Raw genomic sequence first — 22,989 nt, forward strand, 5'->3', positions numbered from 1 at the left:
ACGACCTTCACCCGGGAGAGTGGGGACTTCATCACGAAGTCTTCATTCAGATTACAAATCGATGGGAACTGCCACAGGTAGACATGATGGCGTCCCGTCTCAACAAAAAGCTACAACGGTATTGCGCCAGGTCAAGAGACCCTCAGGCGATAGCTGTGGACGCCCTGGTAACACCGTGGGTGTTCCAGTCGGTCTATGTGTTTCCTCCTCTTCCTCTCATACCCAAGGTGCTGAGAATCGTAAGAAGAAGAGGAGTGAGAACAATACTCATTGTTCCGGATTGGCCAAGAAGGCCTTGGTACCCGGAACTGCAAGAAATGCTCACAGAGGACCCATGGCCTCTGCCTCTCAGACAGGACCTGTTGCAACAGGGGCCCTGCCTGTTCCAAGACTTACCGCGGCTGCGTTTGACGGCATGGCGTTTGAACGCCGGATCCTAGCGGAAAAAGGCATTCCGGAGGAAGTTATTCCTACCCTGATAAAGGCTAGGAAGGACGTGACAGCAAAGCATTATCACCGCATATGGCGAAAATATGTTGCTTGGTGTGAGGCCAGGAAGGCCCCTACAGAGGAATTCCAACTGGGCAGATTTCTGCACTTTCTACAGTCTGGAGTGACTATGGGCTTGAAGTTGGGATCCATAAAGGTCCAGATTTCGGCCCTATCCATTTTCTTTCAAAAGGAACTGGCGTCTCTTCCTGAAGTTCAGACGTTTGTTAAGGGAGTGCTGCATATTCAGCCCCCTTTTGTGCCACCAGTGGCACCTTGGGATCTCAACGTGGTGTTGGGTTTCCTAAAATCCCACTGGTTTGAACCACTTAAGACCGTGGAGCTAAAGTATCTCTCGTGGAAGATGGTCATGCTATTGGCCTTAGCTTCGGCTAGGCGTGTGTCAGAATTGGCGGCTTTGTCATGTAAAAGCCCCTATCTGGTTTTTCATATGGACAGGGCAGAATTGCGGACTAGTCCCCAATTTCTGCCAAAGGTGGTGTCATCTTTTCATTTGAACCAACCTATTGTGGTGCCTGCGGCTACTCGTGACTTGGAGGATTCCAGGTTACTAGATGTAGTCAGGGCTTTGAAGATTTATGTAGCCAGAACGGCTGGAGTCAGGAAAACTGACTCGCTGTTTATCCTATATGCCCCCAATAAGTGTATCACAAGTTATACGGTGTGATTGGTGTGGCTGGTATTAGTCTTACCCGGGATTCCAAAATCCTTCCTTATTGTGTCAGCTCTTCCGGGCACAGTTTCCTTAACTGAGGTCTGGAGGAGGGGCATAGAGAGAGGAGCCAGTGCACACCAGATAGTACTAAATCTTTCTTTGGAGTGCCCAGTCTCTTGCGGAGCCCGCTATTCCCCATGGTCCTTACGGATTTCCCAGCATCCACTACGGACTATGAGAAATAGATTTACCGGTGAGTAAAATCTTATTTTTCACAATCTAACGCCAACTTGACCCTCACCATGCTAAAGAAGACCGTCTACAAATACTCATCTCTGCGTGTCCCCTACAGTTCTGATCTCATAGAGAGGAAGGCCAAAAGCCAATACAACATCACTTAAAAGATATTTTCTCTATCGTCCTAGTGGATGCTGGGGTTCCTGAAAGGACCATGGGGAATAGCGGCTCCGCAGGAGACAGGGCACAAAAAGTAAAGCTTTAGGATCAGGTGGTGTGCACTGGCTCCTCCCCCTATGACCCTCCTCCAAGCCTCAGTTAGATTTTTGTGCCCGGCCGAGAAGGGTGCAATCTAGGTGGCTCTCCTAAAGAGCTGCTTAGAAAAGTTTAGCTTAGGTTTTTTATTTTACAGTGAGTCCTGCTGGCAACAGGATCACTGCAACGAGGGACTTAGGGGAGAAGAAGTGAACTCACCTGCGTGCAGGATGGATTGGCTTCTTGGCTACTGGACATTAGCTCCAGAGGGACGATCACAGGTACAGCCTGGATGGTCACCGGAGCCTCGCCGCCGGCCCCCTTGCAGATGCTGAAACGAGAAGAGGTCCAGAATCGGCGGCAGAAGACTCCTCAGTCTTCTTAAGGTAGCGCACAGCACTGCAGCTGTGCGCCATTTTCCTCTCAGCACACTTCACACGGCAGTCACTGAGGGTGCAGGGCGCTGGGAGGGGGGCGCCCTGGGAGGCAAATGAAAACCTTTTTTGGCTAAAAATACCTCACATATAGCCTCCGGGGGCTATATGGAGATATTTAACCCCTGCCAGAATCCGTTAAGAGCGGGAGACGAGGCCGCCGAAAAAGGGGCGGGGCCTATCTCCTCAGCACACAGCGCCATTTTCCCTCACAGAAAGGCTGGAGGGAAGGCTCCCAGGCTCTCCCCTGCACTGCACTACAGAAACAGGGTTAAAACAGAGAGGGGGGGCACTAATTTGGCGTTAGAAATATATAAAAAAGATGCTATAAGGGAAAACACTTATATAAGGTTGTCCCTATATAATTATAGCGTTTTTGGTGTGTGCTGGCAAACTCTCCCTCTGTCTCTCCAAAGGGCTAGTAGGTCCTGTCCTCTATCAGAGCATTCCCTGTGTGTGTGCTGTGTGTCGGTACGTGTGTGTCGACATGTATGAGGACGATGTTGGTGAGGAGGCGGAGCAATTGCCTGTAATGGTGATGTCACTCTCTAGGGAGTCGACACCGGAATGGATGGCTTATTTAGGGAATTACGTGATAATGTCAACACGCGCCAAGGTCGGTTGACGACATGAGACGGCCGACAAACAATTAGTACCGGTCCAGACGTCTCAAAAACACCGTCAGGGGTTTTAAAACGCCCGTTTACTTTAGTCGGTCGACACAGACACAGACAGGGACACTGAATCCAGTGTCGACGGTGAATAAACAAACGTATTCCTTATTAGGGCCACACGTTAAGGGCAATGAAGGAGGTGTTACATATTTCTGATACTACAAGTACCACAAAAGAGGGTATTATGTGGGATGTGAAAAAACTACCGTAGTTTTTCCTGAATCAGATAAATTAAATGAAGTGTGTGATGATGCGTGGGTTCCCCCCGATAGAAAATATGGGCGGTATACCCTTTCCCGCCAGAAGTTAGGGCGCGTTGGGAAACACCCCTTAGGGTGGATAAGGCGCTCACACGCTTATCAGAACAAGTGGCGGTACCGTCTATAGATAGGGCCGTCCTCAAGGAGCCAGCTGACAGGAGGCTGGATAAATATCATAAAAAGTATATACACACATACTGGTGTTATACTGCGACCAGCGATCGCCTCAGCCTGGATGTGCAGAGCTGGGGTGGCTTGGTCGGATTCCCTGACTAAAAATATTGATACCCTTGACAGGGACAGTATTTTATTGACTATAGAGCATTTAAAGGATGTATTTCTATATATGCGAGATGCACAGAGGGATATTTGCACTCTGGCATCAAGAGTAAGTGCGATGTCCATATCTGCCAGAAGATGTTTATGGACACGACAGTGGTCAGGTGATGCAGATTCCAAACGGCACAAAGGTGTATTGCCGTATAAAGGAAGAGGAGTTATTTGGGGTCGGTCCATCGGACCTGGTGGCCACGGCAACTGCTGGAAAATCCACCGTTTTTACCCTAAGTCACATCTCTGCAGAAAAAGACACCGTCTTTTCAGCTTCAGTCCTTTCGTCCCTATAAGAGTCATATCTGCCCAGGGATAGAGGAAAGGGAAGAAGACTGCAGCAGGCAGCCCATTCCCAGGAACAGAAGCGTTCCACCGCTTCTGACAAGCTCTCAGCATGACGCTGAGACCGTACAGGACCCCTGGATCCTACAAGTAGTATCCCAGGGGTACAGTTTGGAATGTCGAGACGTTTCCCCTGCGCAGGCTCCTGAAGTCTGCTTTACCAAGGTCTCCCTCCGACAAGGAGGCAGTATGGGAAAAAATTCACGAGCTGTATTCCCAGCAGGTGATAATTAAATTACCCCTCCTACAACAAGAAAAGGGGGTATTATTCCACACTATATTGTGGTACTGAAGCCAGAAGGCTAGGTGAGACCTATTCTAAATCTAAAAAAATTTGAACACTTACAAAGGTTCAAATCAAGATGGAGTCACTCAGAGCAGTGATAACGAACCGGGAAGAAGGGGACTATCTGGTGTCCCGAGACATCAGGGATGCTTACCTCCATGTCCCAAATTTGCCCTTATCACTAAGGGTACCTCAGGTTCGTGGTACAGAACTGTCACTATCAGTTTCAGACGCTGCCGTTTGGATTGTCTACGGCACCCCGGGTCTTTACCAAGGTAATGGCCGAAATGATGGTTCTTCTTCGAAGAAAAGGCGTCTTAATTATCCCTTACTTGGACGATCTCCTGATAAGGGCAAAGTCCAGGGAACAGTTGGAGGTCGGAGTAGCACTATCTCGGATACTGTTACAACAGCAGGGGTGGATTCTAAATATTCCAAAATCGCAGCTGATCCCGACAACAAGTCTCCTGTGCTTAGGGATGATTCTGGACACAGTCCAGAAAAAGGTGTTTCTCCCGGAAGAGAAAGCCAGGGAGTTATCCGAGCTAGTCAGGAACCTCCTAAAATCAGTGCATCATTGCACAAGGGCCATGGTAAAAAAATGGTGACTTCCTTCGAAGCAATTCCAGTCGGCAGATTTCATGCAAGAACTTTTCAGTGGGATCTGCTGGACAAATGGTCCGGATCGCATCTTCAGATGCATCAGCGGATAACCCTATATCCAAGGACAAGGGTGTCTCTCCTGTGGTGGTTACAGAGTGCTCATCTTCTAGAGGGCCGCAGATTCGGCATTCAGTTTTGGATGTTGGTGACCACGGAGACCAGCCCGAGAGGCTGGGGAGCAGTCACACAAGGAAAAAATTTCCAGGGAGTGTGATCAAGTCTGGAGATTTTTCTCCACATAAATATAGCTAAGGGTAAATTTATAATGCTCTAAGCTTAGCAAGACCTCTGCTTCAAGGTCAGCCGGTATTGATCCAGTGGGATAAAACATCACGGCAGTCGCCCACGTAAATAGACAGGGCGGCACAAGAAGCAGGAGGGCAGTGGCAAAAACTGCAAGGACTTTTCGCTGGGCGGAAAATCATGTGATAGCACTGTCAGCAGTGTTTCATTCCGGGAATGGAAACTGGGAAGCAGACTTCCTCAGTAGGCACGACCTCCACCCGGCAGAGTGGGAACTTCATGGGGAAGTTTTCCACATAATTGTAAACCGTTGGGAATTACCAAAGGTGGACATGATGGCGTCCCGTCTGAACAAAAAACGGGACAGGTATTGCGCCAGGTTAAGAGACCCTCAGGCAATAGCTGTGGACGTTCTGGTAACACCGTGGGTGTACCAGTCGGTGTATGTGTTCCATCCTCTGCTTTTCATACCTAAGGTACTGAGAATTATAAGACGTAGAGGAGTAAGAACTATACTCATGGCTCCGGATTGGCCAAGAAGGACTTGGTACCCGGAACTTCAAGAGATGCTCACAGAGGACTTATGGCCTCTGCCGCTAAGAAGGGACTTGTTTCAGCAAGTACCATGTCTGTTCCAAGACTTACCGCAGCTGCGTTTGACGGCATGGCGGTGGAACGCCGGATCCTAAGGGAAAAGGCATTCAGGAAGAGGTCATTCCTACCCTGGTCAAAGCCAGAAAGGAGGTGACCGCACAACATTATCACCACATGTGGCGAAAATATGTTGCGTGGTGTGAGGCCAGGAAGGCCCCACGAAGAAATTTCAACTCGGTCGATTCCTGCATTTCTTGCAAACAGGAGTGTCTATGGGCCTCAAATTGGGGTCCATTAAGGTTCAAATTTCGGCCCTGTCGATTTTTCTTCCAGAAAGAATTGGCTTCAGTTCCTGAAGTCCAGAAGTTTGTCAAGGGAGTATTGCATATACAACCCCCTTTTGTGCCTCCAGTGGCACTGTGGGATCTCAACGTAGTTCTGGGATTCCTCAAAACACATTGGTTTAAAACCAGTCAAATCTGTGGATTTGAAGCATCTCACATGAAAAGTGAACATGCTCTTGGACCTGGCCTGGACCAGGCGAGTGTCAAATTGGTGGTTTTTTTCTCAAAAAAGCCCATATCTGTTTGTCCATTCGGACAGGGCAGAGCTGCGGACTCGTCCCCAGTTCTCTCCCTAAGGTGGTGTCAGTGTTTCACCTGAACCAGCTTATTGTGGTGTCTTGCGCCTACTAGGGACTTGGAGGACTCCAAGTTGCTAGATGTGGTCAGGGCCCTGAAAATATAGGTTCCAGGACGGCTGGAGTCAGGAAAACTGACTTGCTGTTATCCTGTATGCACCCAACAAACTGGGTGCTCTTGCTTTTAAGCAGACTTTTGCTAGTTGGATGTGTAATACAATTCAGCTTGCACATTCTGTGGCAGGCCTGCCACAGCCAAAATATGTAAATGCCCATTCCACAAGGAAGGTGGGCTCATCTTGGGCGGCTGCCCGAGGGGTCTCGGCTTTACAACTTTGCCGAGCGGCTATTTAGTCAGGGGCAAACACGTTTGTAAAATCCTACAAATTTGATACCCTGGCTAAGGAGGACCTGGAGTTCTCTCATTCGGTGCTGCAGAGTCATCCGCACTCTCCCGCCCGTTTGGGAGCTTTGGTATAATCCCCATGGTCCTTTCAGGAACCCCAGCATCCACTAGGACGATAGAGAAAATAAGAATTTACTTACCGATAATTCTATTTCTCGGAGTCCGTAGTGGATGCTGGGCGCCCATCCCAAGTGCGGATTATCTGCATTACTTGTACATAGTTACAAAAATCGGGTTGTTATTGATGTGAGCCATCTTTTCAGAGGCTCCGCTGTTATCATACTGTTAACTGGGTTCAGATCACAGGTTGTACAGTGTGATTGGTGTGGCTGGTATGAGTCTTACCCGGGATTCATAAATCCTTCCTTATTGTGTACGCTCGTCCAGGCACAGTACCTAACTGAGGCTTGGAGGAGGGTCATAGGGGGAGGAGCCAGTGCACACCACCTGATCCTAAAGCTTTACTTTTTGTGCCCTGTCTCCTGCGGAGCCGCTATTCCCCATGGTCCTTTCAGGAACCCCAGCATCCACTACGGACTCCGAGAAATAGAATTATCGGTAAGTAAATTCTTATTTTCTTCTTCACGGTCAATAGTCTCCACAGGGTTACCTTGGAGAATGATGGTGAAGACCAGGATTCAGGCACCGAATAGTTAAGCTTTTCAAGCTCCCAGGAAGCACTGGACTCCTCCCATTATACTCCACCACAGCTCAGCTTCTCCAGTTTTTGTTTGGTGCCAGCAGGAGCTGGTCACAGTTTAAGAGTGTGGCTGCATACTGCAGGCCAAGGTTTTTCACAAGTATTGTTTCTGCTAACTCTACTCGCTCTGTGGGACCTTCGTGTGCAGCCCGTCGTGGCACATCTGCTTAGCAACTATGCAAGACCACTGCATGGTCTTCTGCCCACACATTTCTTAGGTTCTATGCCTTTGAAATGTTTGCCTCTCAGGATGCAATCTTTGGCCGCAATGTACTCCTTTCAGCTTAGGAGCATTCCCTCCCTATTACTACTGCTTTGGGATATCCGCAAGGAAACCCTGTGGAGACTATGGACCCTAAAGAAGAAAATAAGAGTCCTGGTAAAACTTACCTTTGTTAACTCTCTTTCTTCGAGGTTCATAGGATCCACAGGGCACCCACCCTGACGCTTCTAACTTCAATGGGTTACTCTTCTCGGTCACCAGTTCCTGTCTCCTGATTGTGAGAATGTGTTTTCTTTTTCTCTACTCTCCAGCTCCTGCTTTGAGCTTGTTAACTAAACTGAGGAGCCTGAGCTGTGGGCGGGGTATGAGGGGAGAGGAGACCAGTGCATCCTGGGAGCTTGAAGAGCTTAACTATTCGATGACTGAATCCTGGTCTACACCATCATACCCCAAGGTAACCCTGTGGATCCTATGGATTTGAAGAAAAAGAGTTAACAAAGGTAAGTTTTACCATAACTCTTATTTTTTTTAAAGTGGTCTCCCCCACAACTTTTAATTACTTGGTTTTTTTTTTGTACAAAACTTTAAATAAAAATTCTTCACATTAAAAAAAAAAAAGAAAAGATACCTTTCTCATCTTAAATGAGGTGAATGAAACATGAACCGTTGTAAAGTACAGAAACCCATACAGTCCTTAAAACCTGAAGTGTGGTCTTTTATCTATTGGACTAGAGTTAGATGGAAGAGGTCATCCTCTAACAACGCGAAATGGTAACCTATATAGTCTAAGCGACTCAAGACTTCCTCCAAGTACAAGACACTCATGAGGATCTAGATTATTTAATAGAGCCAGGAGAAATCACATACACATTAGTCTTTCATGCAGAAATAATACATCCTCAATTAGACTGCTTGGGCGGAATTTAAATGTTTTCTCGCACCCAATCTCCCGTCTAAAGTGATGGGAGATCGTGGGGCGATATTCAAGTGATCCCCCCATATCCCGCTGATCGTGCCTATTACTTTAGTCAGGTTTTTCCACTTTACATGGCTAAACCCGACTGATATGGGTGCGATCAGCGCGATAGGGGGGATCAATCGAATATCGCTCTGCAATCTCCCGTCACTTAAAACAATTGAATTCCGCCCAAATAGTCTAGTTGAGGATTTTAGATTTTTGCTGGAAAGACTCTTGATGTGTATAGGGGTCACTTTTCGCGCATTTCAGTTTGCCACCCCCGGGGATAGCGAGCTGAAATGATTCTGCCTGTCGGCAGAAACAATTGAATAGCTACCGGCGGGCGCGATTGGGGGAGCAAACAATTGAATTACACCCTTTGAACAAACTATTTAGCTGTCTCTTTTGACTACCACTGAAAAACCAACCAACAGCCAAGTATCACCTTCCAAATTACCACAAAGTAAAAGATGGTGCAGGTGGCCCACAAGCAACAACAATTTACCTTTGAGGGTGCCCATCTTCAGTTCTTTGAGTATGTCGCACTCCTGACTAATAAAATATAGAGACTTCAAACACATCAGAACCTATCGGAATATGCAATACAGTAAGGGCTATCCGTTCAACCTTCTCCATCAAAGGGGGCCTCTTGGGTTGGTGTAGCACCAAGTTGGGGTAAGTGGCAATCTGGGCTACGACACACACAATCACTATATTCTACAGATGCAAATGGTTTGAGTCCAATTATCTCATTTTTGCATTTAAGGCGCTGCACACCACCTCTTCATTGTGTACCCTCCCTTATGCACAGCTTTGGGACATCCCCAGCATATCCCATGCCTTCCATGGATGGAAATAAAAATGGTATTTTTGCAGTTAGGTTTCTTTTTCTATGGGCGAGATTCAAATGTTTTTCTGCTGGCAGCCACTAGATGGCGCCTAAACAAAGCTATTCAGTTGTAGCTCAGTTTGGGCACGATGGCTGATGGCGTCTGCGTAATCCCCGGGGGAGGTGAGCTGAAATGCACGAAACCAGTTTGGGCACCCAAATTAAACTTTTTACGATCGCGCCCAGCATTTTGGTCTGGTTCAGCCACTTTACGCGGCTAAACCCGACCTGTATGGGCGCGATCAGCGTGAAAAACCAGAAGCAATTGAATATCGCCCCCGCGATCTCCCATCACTTTAGACAGGAGATTGGGCGAGACCCATTGAATATCGCCCGATTACTCCTTTGGAGATAATTCGGCTTTACACTCTTGTTCTTGTGCCTGTTAGTCTCCCTGTCTCTCCTCTCCCTCTGACCCTCAAGGCTTTGTTAGAAAAGTACTGAGCTTCCTGGCGACCTTCCAGGGTATAGAGGGGGAAAAGCTTGAAGTTTTGGAGTTTATTTTAAAAGTCCCTAAGTTTCTATCCTGCACTTCCCCCATGTATACCGTGTCCCCATAGGACTCTGATTCCATTTGTACACAGCAATAAAGTTATTTCTGCTGTGGGGTACACTGGGCTTCACAAGGAATAGACATAGGGGTGTAGAGTAGGATCTTGATCCGAGGCACCAAGAGCTCAGTTTTGTAGTTGGTGCTGCAGTAAGCAGGCACATAACAGAGGGGCTGCTCCAGGCAGCCCTAAGAAGAGCTTTTTTGAAGAAAAAAGTGAAGACTACAAGGGCAGCAGCGGTGGTAAATGTCAGAAGACATTCACTACTGCAGCTCCAGCTCTCCCCAGCGGCGCTGTACACTCCCAAGCCCTGGTTGCCGGGTAACTACAGCAGGAGGCTCCGGCTTTCTTCACGTCAGGCACACACGACAAGGGCTCTCCGGGATCGCGTGGCCGCGCTTCGGGAGGTGGTGAGTGGGTCCCGCTTGCGGGACCCGGTCTTTATCGCGATCCGGCATGGTCAGTGGGAGGCGGGCCGCGCACGCTGGCGGTGGACACTGTGGCAGTACAGGCGATCCCACTAGATCACCAGGGCATGGGTGCAGGTCAGGTTTCCTCTCTAAACCGTTTTCAGTAGCCCGCAGTACCCGGTGGTTTTGCCAGCAGGGGGATAAGGCTTAGACCTGAAGCCCCTCCCCCAGCCCCAAGGCGCCATTTCCCGCAAATGTTCCCGCCCTGGAGCTGCATATCTGTCTCTCCCTCACTCCCTGTCAGTGTCTGGGTGCCATTATCTCTCAGCTTCACTGTTCCTGGGACTGCTTGGGCAAATCCTCCTGTGTAAAGCCGCCTGGTTGTCAGTGCTGTGACTTTACATGAAACTTAAGTATTCTACCTGCCTTTTTAGACAGTGCTAGTTAAGAAAGAGTGCATTTAGTCAGGGTTTTCTAGTACAATTACCCTGTGATATACATCCAGTTCTTACTGTGCAGTGTTATATCTGTTGACTACATAGCTATATATATAAGCTAGTCCAGTGCAGTATTATTGTTAGTAATAACCTCTGCATTGTACAAACTGTGACTATCTGTGTGTGCATTAGATAGCTGAGTGGTGTCCATTTCGTGTCTTTTACTCAACTTGCTATCCCTATATTCTATAACCTGAGGGGGCTTGGTGCGTCAGGTTTTATATTGCTATAGGATTTTCACAAAGATATACTTTAATACGTATTTTTCTCTGTGATTTAGTCACCATATCTCTCCTTTATCTCTGCCAGTGCTGACTACACTGCGCAGGGGTTTGGGTTAGAGGTATTGTGCTGCTGCCAATTGTACTGTGTTACCTGATACTGCAAGTTATATCATGTCTGCTTCTGAGGGTAACGGTTCTGGGGCTGAACACACTGCCGGTGTTGCTGAAGCCACAGATCCCTATGAGGAAAATATAGCAGCTGTGGGATCTGGTTCTGGGGGCTCCTTGCCCCCCAGTGGGACTGTGGCAACGGAGGTACATAATGACCCACCGTGGGCCGCTTTTTCCACGCTTCTACATACGCTAGTTAATAAACTAACACCCCCTATGGGACCCCCAATGCCGGTACAACCGTATGTGGTCCCTGCAGCTAACCCGCCGTGGGCGGACGATTTATCTCCTTAATTAAAGAAGTTGAACCAGTCCCTGACTACTAAAAAGTCTGACCATCGCTCGCCTAAGCCCAAGGGATCCTCTAAGCGAGCGCTTGTCTCCTCACAATCCACTGCTGTCACTGACCCCTCGTCTGATGAAGACGGCACTTACACTGACCCCACAGGTTCTGACTCAGATACTGCTGATGGGGAGGGTAGTTCACATGTGGATGTTCCTGATCTTTTGGAGGCTATTATGTTAATTCTACAGATTACGGATGATCCCGAGCCATCCGTCCCTCCTAAGAAACCAGATAGGTTCAAGCGTCAGAAGGTGGTTAAACAAGTTTTACCTCACTCTGATCACCTAGTGGATATACGTCAGGAACCCTGGCAAAGCCCGGGTACGAAGTTTGTGCCTCAAAAGAAGATGCTGGCTCGCTATCCCCTCGCACCAGAGCTGTCTAAGAATTGGGAAACGCCTCCTCCAGTAGACTCACATGTGGCTAGGATGGTGGTTTCCTCAGCTCTACCTGTCACTACCGTCACGTCTCTAAAAGAGCCTACGGATAAACGTGTGGAGGGTTGTCTTAAAGCGATTTACACCCTCACGGGTGCTGCACAAAGGCCCACTATTGCAGCAACATGGGCTGCAGAGGCTATGGAAGCATGGGCCTTGGAGTTAGAAGCTGAAATCTTTTCTGACCATGCTAGACAATGCTTATCATATATTGTCACAGCTTCTCGCTATATTAAAGAGGCGGCTTCTGATGCCGGTATCCTAGGAGCCAAGGCCTCTACTACGTCAGTCCTGGCTCGCCGGATATTGTGGCTGAGATCCTGGTCTGTGGATCTGGACTCTAGAAAAACCCTGGAGGTACTCCCTTTCAAGGGATATATTCTGTTTGGGGAGGACTTAAATAAGATAGTGGCTGACTTGGCTACTGCCAAGACTGCCTGTCTGCCAAGTACCGCTCCTTCTGTGTCGAAGGCTAAAGGTACTTCCGTTCGCCCCTTTCGTCCTACAGGTAAAGCAAAAGGTTAGGCATACAACAAGCAGGCCCGCACTTCCAAACCTGGTAAGCCAAAGCCAAAAAGAGCCTGGGCGGCCCGTCAGCCAGCTTCCAAGGCCGATAAGCCTGCCGCATGACGGGGCGGGCCTCCCCCTGGGGGATCCCAGGGTGGGGGACGGCTTCTAGTGTATACCCAGGAATGGTTGAAGACCACTTCAGATGCCTGGGTACGGGAAGTCGTCACTCGAGGTTACGCAACAGCCTTCAAAAACCGACCCCCTCATCGATTTTGCCAGACAGACAAAGGCAAACACTCTACATTCGGTGGTACAGACCCTCCTGGATACAGGAGTCGTAGTACAGGTGCCTCTTGCGCAGAGAGCCCGGGGGTACTATTCTCCGCTGTTTCTAGTCCCGAAACCGAATGGGTCCTCCCGGCCCATTCTCAACCTCAAGGCATTGAACAGGTTTGTGAAGGTTTCCAAGTTCCGTATGGAAACCCTTCGCTCTATAGTTCTGGCCTTGGAACCTGGGGACTACATGGTCTCCCTGGTTATACTGGATGCTTACCTGCATATTCCTATAGCAGCGTCACATCAGCAATACCTGAGGTTTGCGATTGGCAACCTCCATCACCAGTTTCGGGCGTTACCTTTTGGTTTAACTACGGCTCAGCGAGTCTTCACCAAGGTTATGGCGGTGATGACGGTGGTACTCTGCCGTCAAGGGGTCAGGATACTGCCGTATCTGGACGACTTGTTAATCTTGGCAAATTCCCCAGAACTTCTCCTACGTCATCTGGATATGACGGTCCGGTTTCTACAAGCCCACGGGTGGCTCATCAACTGGAAGAAATCCTCCCTGGTCCCTGCTCAGAGCATGGTGCACCTGGGAGCGCTATTGGACACTCACAACCAGAGGTTGTTCTTGTCTCAGGAGAAAGTCCTGAAGCTTCAGGACAGGATTCGTTGCTTCCTTTCTCGTCCGCAAGTGTCGATACATTCGGCAATGCAGGTGCTGCGCCTCATGGTCTCAGCATTCGACATGGTGGAGTATGCTCAATTCCATTCTCGCCCCCTCCAGAGGCTGATTCTAGCCAAGTGGGACGGCCTGCCTCACCGGCTCAGGTCTCACATGATCTCATTGACTCCGGAGGTCCGTCTGTCGCTGCACTGGTGGCTCCTGGACCAACGATTGTGCAGGGGCCGTCCCTTCTGGATATCCGACTGGGTCCTGTTGACGACAGATGCCAGTCTCAGAGGTTGGGGAGCGGTGCTGGAGCAACACTCTCTTCAGGGTCGGTGGACCAAGGAGGAGTCTCTCCTCTCAATCAACATTCTGTAGTTGCGGGCGGTCTTCAATGCATTGAACCTGGCCCAGCATTTAATTCAGAACCGTCCTGTTCAAGTACAGTCGGACAACGCCACCACAGTGGCTTACATAAATCATCAAGGCGGCACTCGAAGCCGTTTGGCAATGAAGGAAGTCTCACGGATTCTACATTGGGCAGAACGCCATCTACCGGCCATATCGGCAATCTTCATTCCGGGAGTCCTGAATTGGGAAGCGGACTTTCTCAGTCGTCAGGACTTACATGCCGGCAAGTGGGGCCTCCATCCAGAAGTCTTTCAACTCCTAGTGGAAAAGTGGGGCCTTCCAGACGAAGATCTGATGGCGTCTCGACACAATCACAAGGTTCCGGTCTTCGGAGCAAGGACAAGGGATCCTCAAGCAGCATTCGTGGATGCGCTGGCGGAACCGTGGAGGTTTCGGCTGCCGTACGTGTTCCCTCCGGTGTCACTCCTGCCCAGGGTAATTCGGAAGTTCAAGCAAGAAAAAGGAATTCTGCTTCTCATAGCTCCAGCGTTGCCCAGACGGCACTGGTTCTCAGAACTGCAAGGCTTATCGTCAGAGCGTCCACTTCTACTTCCACAACACCCAGACCTCCTTGTTCAGGGCCCCTGTGTCTACCAGAACCTAGCCCGGCTGTCTTTGACGGCGTGGCTCTTGAAGCTTCCGTCTTAAGGGCTAAAGGGTTTTCTGAGGCGGTCATTCAAACTATGTTGCGGGCCCTGAAACCGGCTTCGGCTCGGATTTACTATAGGGTCTGGCATTCTTACTTTGTTTGGTGCGCATCTAACGATTATGACGCTTCCAAGTTTAGTATAGCCAAGTTGTTGGCTTTTCTTCAGCAGGGCCTGGACTTAGGCCTGCGTCTGGCCTCCCTCAAGGTTCAAATATCTGCCTTGTCGGTGTGGTTTCAGAGAAAAATTGCGACCTTACCTGATGTGCAAACCTTTACTCAGGGCGTGTTGCGTATCCAAACTCCCTATGTCCCGCCTGTGGCTCCTTGGGACTTGTCGGTGGTTTTGGAGGCATTACAAGAGTCTCTGTTTAAACCTCTTGGTTCAGCTGACCTTAAGGGTCTTTCCCTTAAGGTGGTGTTTCTGCTGGCTATTGCTTCAGCTAGAAGAGTGTCGGATTTGGGTGCCTTGTCCTATAGTTCCCCATATCTGATATTTCACCGTGACCGGGCGGTTCTTAGGACTCGTCCTGGATATTTACCTAAGGTGGTTTCTTCGTTCCACCTTAACCAGGAGATTGTGGTTCCGGCACTTGTTTCTCCTGATCTGTCTCCCAAAGAGCGGTCTTTGGATGTGGTACGGGCTCTCCGTATCTATGTGAAGAGAACTGCTTCTATTAGGAAATCTGATTCTCTCTGTGCTGTTTGGATTTCACAATCGGGGCTGGCCTGCTCACAAGCAAACTTTGGCCAGATGGATTAGAATGGTGATTGCACATGCTTATGTGAGGGCTGGTCTGTCAGCTCCTGCTCACATTATGGCCCATTCTACTCGGTCTGTTGGACCTTCTTGGGCGGCCCGCTGTGGTGCGACCCTTGAACAATTGTGCAAGGCGGCTACGTGGTCCTCTGTGAATACGTTCATAGGGTTCTATGCCTTCGATACTGCCGCTTCCCAGGATGCTTCCTTTGGACGCCGGGTTCTTGTGCCCGCTACAGTGCGTCCCCTCCCATAAGGAACTGCTTTAGGACATCCCCTATGTCTATTCCTTGTGGAGCCCAGTGTACCCCGCAGCAGAAAACGAGTTTTATGGTAAGAACTTACCTTTGTTAAAACTCTTTCTGCGAGGTACACTGGGCTCCACAAGGCGCCCACCCTGATGCACTTAGCTTCTTTGGGTTGGTATGGCATTAGCCGCTGACACTTCTCCTGTCGTAAGAGTGTGGTGTATGTGACTACTAACCGTTGTCATCTCTTTTCCTGCTACTGCATTGGGCTGGTTAACTAAAGACTGAGCTCCTGTACAGGGAGGCGGGGTTATAGAGGAGGTGGCGCTATGCATTCTGGGAACAGTCAAAGCTTTTGAGCCTGTTGGTGCCTCGGATCAAGATCCTACTCTACACCCCTATGTCTATTCCTTGTGGTGCCCAGTGTACCTCGCAGAAAGAGTTTTAACAAAGGTAAGTTCTTACCACAAAACTCATTTTTATAATAAACTTGTTTTCCAGCAGATAGATTCTTTGAGCAAGATTCTTAGGAGTAGAGTTACTAAAGCTTCTAATACAGATAAGTGGAGGCGTTGCCCATAGCAACCAGTCACATTCTGTCTATAATTTTCTAGAATGCAATAGAGAAATGATAGCTAAAATTGGATTGATTGCTATGGGCAACATCACCACTTTTTTATTTTGAGGAGCTTTAGTAAATCTACCCCTTAGTTAGCACAAATGGTTATTTTTCCAATTTATAAAATATTGTATGTTTTAATGAATTACATTGACATGAACTATATATGTAAATCTAGGTATGGATTAATAGATCGACAGTATATAGACAAACAGTCAATAGGTTGACACCAGATGTTCGACAGTCAGTAGGTCGACGGGGACAAAAGGTTGACGGTTAAATGCTCAACAGGTCGATATGTAAATTGAAAAGTTGACACTTCTTTTTTTTTTTTTTTCTTTTTTTTTTTAACCCTAAACCTAATACCCCCTTGGTGCTCAATCCTAACCACCCCCTTTCGCAGCCTAACCCCCTGTCAAGTGCCTAACCTTAACCGTCCCCTCCGGCAGCCTAACCCTCCTACAAGTGCCTAACCCTAACTATCATGAAAACCATGTGTCAAGCTTTTCTGTGTCCTTTTGAACCTGTCGACCTTTGACCCTGTACATGTTGACCATTTAACTGTCTGTCGACCGTTTGGTGTCGATCTATTTACTGTCTATCTTCCATCTGGATACCATCTTTATTCTCTTTCAGAAATATTCCACCCTGGATCGCCCAGACAAGGTTTCATAAGCTGAAAAGTTTACATGTCCCAGACTTTAAGAAGTTGAGTTTTTCTGGTAAGTATGCTGATTTTTTTTATTCCTTTTCAAAGCCTTTACAGCATATAAATAGGCATGCAGAAAACAAAATACTGCCATAAGCGCCTGAGTAGTAAAAGTAATGGTATATTCTAATACCCCTGTGCGCTTCCGTAAGGCACTGTGTATGTGCCCTTGGTTACAGAGAAACGAAAAGGAAAGAAGGATAGGGCTGCGCTCATGGGAGTGAGAATAACCAAAAACAGGAGAGCTGACGTAAATGTAACTTTTAAAAAGGATACGGCAAGTTTCCTCTGGGACACATTGTTGCTATCACAGTCACAGTGGCAACATTTGTTTCTAGCATCCAGTACACAGCGGCTACATTTGTATCTAGTACTCAGAACTTTTTATCTTTGCTAACTCCGGAGCTCCATTAGTTACATTTTATTTGTGGAATACTATATGGATGGACAACTTTGTCAATATCCTCATGGTGACCCATTGAAAGTGTAAATTACATTTTTTTTATCATTGCTACTATTCTCTTTGAATTTTTAATTGATTTATGTGGCATTAATAAATTCTTTTTAAAAGTTAATTTTACATCAGCTCTCCTGTTTTTGGTTATTCTCACTCCCATGAGCGCAGCCTTATCCTTCTTTCCTTTTCGTGTCTCTATAAATAGGCATAATGATTATTTTTCATATGAAATATTGTTTATGCTTGGCGAACGCCAAGAGAGGCAATGTGATATAAAATGTTTGTGATAAAGACAACACATCAGTATAACATCAAGGCCCACACTTAGTCTTGTTAGTTAGAAAAAAGATGGTTATCAAAGTGAATTTTGAGACATTAACGCTTCTTTGAATTTTACATGCACCTACTGTATATCCTACACATACTGCCGGCAGCTATTGTGTGGACTGAAACAATATTCACAGGAATGCAGTTTAGCAACTGACCGTGGGCCTGATTCAGAGATGGTTGGTAATGCAGCCGCTCTCTCAGTAGCGGTTGCGGAAATATGCAAATGCCAATCTCAGCCTTCCCTATGTGCTCCACAATGCGGTAGAGTGTACGAGAGCTGAGACATCCACTTTCAGGCTCCGTGGTCTGTGCAGTTGCGATGGAGAGTGTAAACACTCCAGCATCGGTGGCACCATCGACATTTGTAGTAATCTAGGGTCTACTGTAGCTACCCTCTTCAAATCCAACTAAACGTGGTCTCGGAAGCTGTGGATCTGCAGCTTGGAACGCAGCAGCTTTCCCAGACACGACCGTGACACACACGTAACACGCTCATGAAACAGACACTTTTTGCGTTCACTTCTCAGTTTCCACCCTCAAACGCCAAAATCAAAAAAGAAAGAAAACAGTAGGAATTACGCTGAATATATAAAAATAATAATAAAATGTAAATAATTGATCAAATAAGAATTGTCCCACTGGTAAGGCAGTCAATCAAGACACATAGAAAAAAATATATACATTTCTCTGACGTCCTAGTGGATGCTGGGAACTCCGTAAGGACTATGGGGAATAGCGGCTCCGCAGGAGACTGGGCACATCTAAAGAAAGCTTTAGGACTAGCTGGTGTGCACTGGCTCCTCCCCCTATGACCCTCCTCCAAGCCTCAGTTACATTTCTGTGCCCGACGAGAAGGGTGCACACTAGGGGCTCTCCTGAGCTCTTTGTGAAAGTTTTAGTTTAGGTTTATTATTTTCAGTGAGACCTGCTGGCAACAGGCTCACTGCATCGTGGGACTAAGGGGAGAAGAAACGGACTCACCTGCGTGCAGAGTGGATCGGGTTTCTTAGGCTACTGGACATTAGCTCCAGAGGGACGATCACAGGTTCAGCCTGGATGGGTCCCGGAGCCGCGCCGCCGGCCCCCTTACAGAGCCAGAGGTCCGGTGAAATCGGCGGCAGAAGACGATCCTGTCTTCAGATAAGGTAGCGCACAGCACCGCAGCTGTGCGCCATTGCTCTCAGCACACTTCACACTCCGGTCACTGAGGGTGCAGGGCGCTGGGGGGGCAGCGCCCTGAGACGCAATAAATCGATAAAACCTTATATGGCTAAAATAAATGCATCACATATAACTCCTGGGCTATATGGATGCATTTAACCCCTGCCAAAACATATAGAAAAACGGATGATAAGGACGCCGAGAAAGGGGCGGAGCCTATCTCCTCAGCACACTGGCGCCATTTTCCCTCACAGCTCAGTTGGAGGGAAGCTCCCTGGCTCTCCCCTGCAGTCACTACACTACAGAAAGGGGTTAAAAAAGAGAGGGGGGCACAAATTAGGCGCAGTATAAACAATACAGCAGCTATAAAGGGAAAAACACTTATATAAGGTTATCCCTGTATATATATAGTGCTCTGGTGTGTGCTGGCAAACTCTCCCTCTGTCTCCCCAAAGGGCTAGTGGGTCCTGTCCTCTATCAGAGCATTCCCTGTGTGTGTGCTGTGTGTCGGTACTTTTGTGTCGACATGTATGAGGAGAAAAATGATGTGGAGACGGAGTAGAGTGTCTGTAATAGTGTTGTCACCCCCTAGGGGGTCGACACCTGAGTGGATGTACTGTTGAAATTGCGTGACAGTGTCAGCTTTGTATAAAAGACAGTGGTTGACATGAGACAGCCGGCTACTCAGCTTGTGCATGTCCAGATGTCTCATACAGGGGCTCTAAAGCGCCCGTTACCTCAGATACAGACGCCGACACGGATACTGGCTCCTGTGTCGACGTGAAGAGACAACCGTGATTTCCAATAGGGCCACACATTGCATGATTGAGGCAATGGAAAATGTTTACACTTTTCTGATAATATGAATACCACCAAAAAAGGGGTATTATGTTTGGTGAGGAAAAACTTCCTATAGTTTTCCTGAATCTGAAAAATAAAATGAGGTGTGTGATGATGCGTGGGTTTTCCTCCGATAACAATTGATAATTCTAAAAAGTTATTGGCAGTATACCTTTTCCCGCCAGAGGTTAGGGTGCATTGGGAAACACCCCCTACAGGGGATAAGGCGCTCACACGATTGTAAGAACAAGGGCTCTACCCTCTCTTGAGATGGCCGCCCTTAAGGATCCTGCTGATAAAAAGCAGGAGGGTATCCTAAAATGTATTTACACACATACTGGTGTTATACTGCGACCAGCAATCGCCTCAGCCTGGATGTGCAGTGCTGGGTGGCGTGGTCGGATTCCCTGACTGGAAATATTGATATCCTAGATAAGGACAGTATATTATTGCCTATAGAGCAATTAAAAGATGCTTTTCTATATATGCATGATGCACAGCGGAATATTTGCCGACTGGCATCAAGTATAAGTGCTTTGTATTCTACCAGTAAAGTGGTCAGGGATTCCAAACGGCATTTGGAAGTATTGCCTTAAAAAAGGGGATGTACCCTAGGTCGCCTCTCAAAATAAGACGCCGTATTATCAGGCGCAGTCCTGGTTGGCAAGCGGACAAAAGGGTTCCTCTTTTCTGCTCGTGACAGAGGGAGAGGAAAATGGCTGCAGAGGTCAGCCAGTTCCCAGGAACAGAAACCCTTTTCCGCCGCTGCCAAGCCCTCAGTATGACGCTAGGGCTTTACAAGTTCAGGCACGGTGGGGGCCCGTTCTCAGTGAATTTCAGTGCGCAGTGGGCTCACTCGCAAGTAAACCCCTGGATCCTTCAGGTAATATTTCAGGGGTACAAATTGGAATTCGAGACGTATTCCCCTCGCCGTTTCCAAAAAGTCTGTTTTACCGACGTCTCCCGCTGTCAGGGAGGCAGTTTTGGAAGCCATTCACAAGCTGTATTCCCAGCAGGTGATAATTAAGGTACCCCTCCTGCAACAGGGAACGGGGTATTATTCCACACTATTGTGGTACCGAAGCCAGACGGCTCGGTGAGACCGATTTTAAAATCTAAAATCTTTGAACACTTACATACAGAGGTTCAAATTCAAAATTGAGTCACTCAGAGCAGTGATTGCAAACCTGGAAGAAGGGGACTACATGATGTCTCGGGACATCAAGGATGCTTACCTTCATGTCAAAATTTACCCTTCTCACCAAAGGTATCTCAGGTTATGGTACAGAACTGTCACTATCAGTTCAGACGCTGCCGTAGGGATGGTCCACGGCACCCCGGGTCTTTACTGAAGTAATGACCGAAATGATGATATTCCTTCGAAGGAAGGGAATTTTAGTTATCCTTTACTTGGACGATTCCCTGATAAGGGTAAGATCCAGAGAACAGTTGGAGGTCGGTGTAGCACTATCTCAGGTAGTGTTGCGGCAGCACGAGTGGATTCTCAATATTCCAAAATCGCAGCTGGTTCCGACGACTTGTCTTCTGTTCCTAGGGATGATCCTGGACACAGTCCAGAAAGAAGGTGTTTCTCCCGGGGGAGAAAGCCAGGGAGTTATCCGAGCTAGTCAGGAACCTCCTAAAACCGAACCAAGTCTCAGTGCATCAATGCACAAGGGTTCTGGGTAAAAATGGTGGCTTCCTACGAAGCAATCCCATTCGGCAGATTCCACACAAGAACTTTCCAGTGGAACCTACTGGACAAATGGTCCGGGTCGCATCTTCAGATGCATCAGCGGATAACCCTGTCACCAAGGACAAGGGTGTCCCTCCTGTGGTGGTTGCAGAGTGCTCATCTTCTAGAGGGCCGCAGATTCGGCATTCAGGACTGGGTCCTGGTGACCACGGATGCCAGCCTGCGAGGCTGGGGAGCAGTCACACAGGGAAAAAATATCCAGGGCTTATGGTCAAGCCTGGAGACAAAAATATCCTGGAACTAAGGGCCATTTACAATGCCCTAAGTCAAGCAAAAGCCTCTGCTTCAGGGTCAACCGGTATTGATCCAGTCGGACAACATCACGGCTGTCGCCCACGTAAACAGACAGGGCGGCACAAGAAGCAGGAGGGCAATGGCAGAAGCTGCAAGGATTCTCTGCTGGGCGGAAAATCATGTGATAGCACTGTCAGCAGTGTTCATTCCGGGAGTGGACAACTGGGAAGCAGACTTCCTCAGCAGACACGACCTCCACCCGGGGGAGTGGGGACTTCACCCAGAAGTCTTCCAACTGATTGTAAACCGTTGGGAAAAACCAAAGGTGGACATGATGGCGTCCCGTCTTAACAAGAAACTGGACAGATATTGCGCAAGGTCAAGGGACCCTCAGGCAATAGCGGTGGACGCTCTGGTGACACCGTGGGTGTACCAGTCAGTGTATGTGTTCCCTCCTCTGCCTCTCATACCAAAAGTACTGAGAATCATAAGAAGGAGAGGAGTAAGAACGATACTCGTGGTTCCGGATTGGCCAAGAAGGACTTGGTACCCGGAACTTCAAGAGATGCTCACGGAAGACCCGTGGCCTCTACCTCTAAGAAAGGACCTGCTCCAGCAGGGGCCTTGTCTGTTCCAATACTTACCGCGGCTGCGTTTGACGGCATGGCGGTTGAACGCCGGATCCTGAAGGAAAAAGGCATTCCAGATGAAGTCATCCCTACCCTGGTCAAAGCCAGGAAGGATGTAAGCGCAAAACATTATCACCGCATTTGGCGAAAATATGTTGCGTGATGTGAGGCCAAGAAGGCCCCTACAGAGGAATTTCAACTAGGTCGTTTCCTCCATTTCCTGCAGACAGGACTGTCTATGGGCCTAAAATTAGGGTCCATTAAGGTTCAAATTTCGGCCCTGTCGATTTTCTTCCAGAAAGAACTGGCTTCAGTACCTGAAGTTCAGACATTTGTAAAAGGGGTACTGCATATACAACCTCCTTTTGTGCCTCCAGTGGCACCTTGGGATCTCAATGTTGTTTTGAGGTTCCTTAAGTCACATTGGTTGAACCACTCACCACTGTGGACTTAAAATATCATCTCACATGGAAGGTGACGATGCTGTTAGCCCTGGCTTCAACCAGGCGTGTGTCAGAATTGGCGGCTTTTATCATATAAAAGCCCTTACTTAATTTTTCATTCTGACAGGGCAGAATTGAGGACTCGTCCTCAATTTCTCCCTAAGGTGGTTTCTGCTTTTCACATGAACCAACCTATTGTGGTGCCTGCGGCTACTAGGGACTTGGAGGACTCCAAGTTACTTGACGTTGTCAGGGCCCTGAAAATATATGTTTCCAGGACGGCTGGAGTCAGAAAATCTGACTCGCTGTTTATCCTGTATGCACCCAACAAGCTGGGTGCTCCTGCTTC

General features: G+C 48.1%; 1 protein-coding gene across 2 annotated transcripts in view; it reads left to right on the top strand.

Moving 5' to 3' along the window:
- Positions 1–22,989, top strand: part of TTF1 (transcription termination factor 1) — a 154,005-nt gene that overhangs the window by 91,068 nt on the left and 39,948 nt on the right. For both annotated transcript variants that reach the window (XM_063936765.1, XM_063936764.1), the window contains exon 12: positions 16,718–16,803. In XM_063936765.1, coding sequence (XP_063792835.1) covers positions 16,718–16,803 — 86 coding nt within the window. The remainder of the gene's footprint in view (positions 1–16,717; positions 16,804–22,989) is intronic.

The sequence above is a fragment of the Pseudophryne corroboree genome, chromosome 8, assembly GCF_028390025.1.
Source record: "Pseudophryne corroboree isolate aPseCor3 chromosome 8, aPseCor3.hap2, whole genome shotgun sequence".
In the NCBI taxonomy this organism is placed as follows: domain Eukaryota; kingdom Metazoa; phylum Chordata; class Amphibia; order Anura; family Myobatrachidae; genus Pseudophryne; species Pseudophryne corroboree.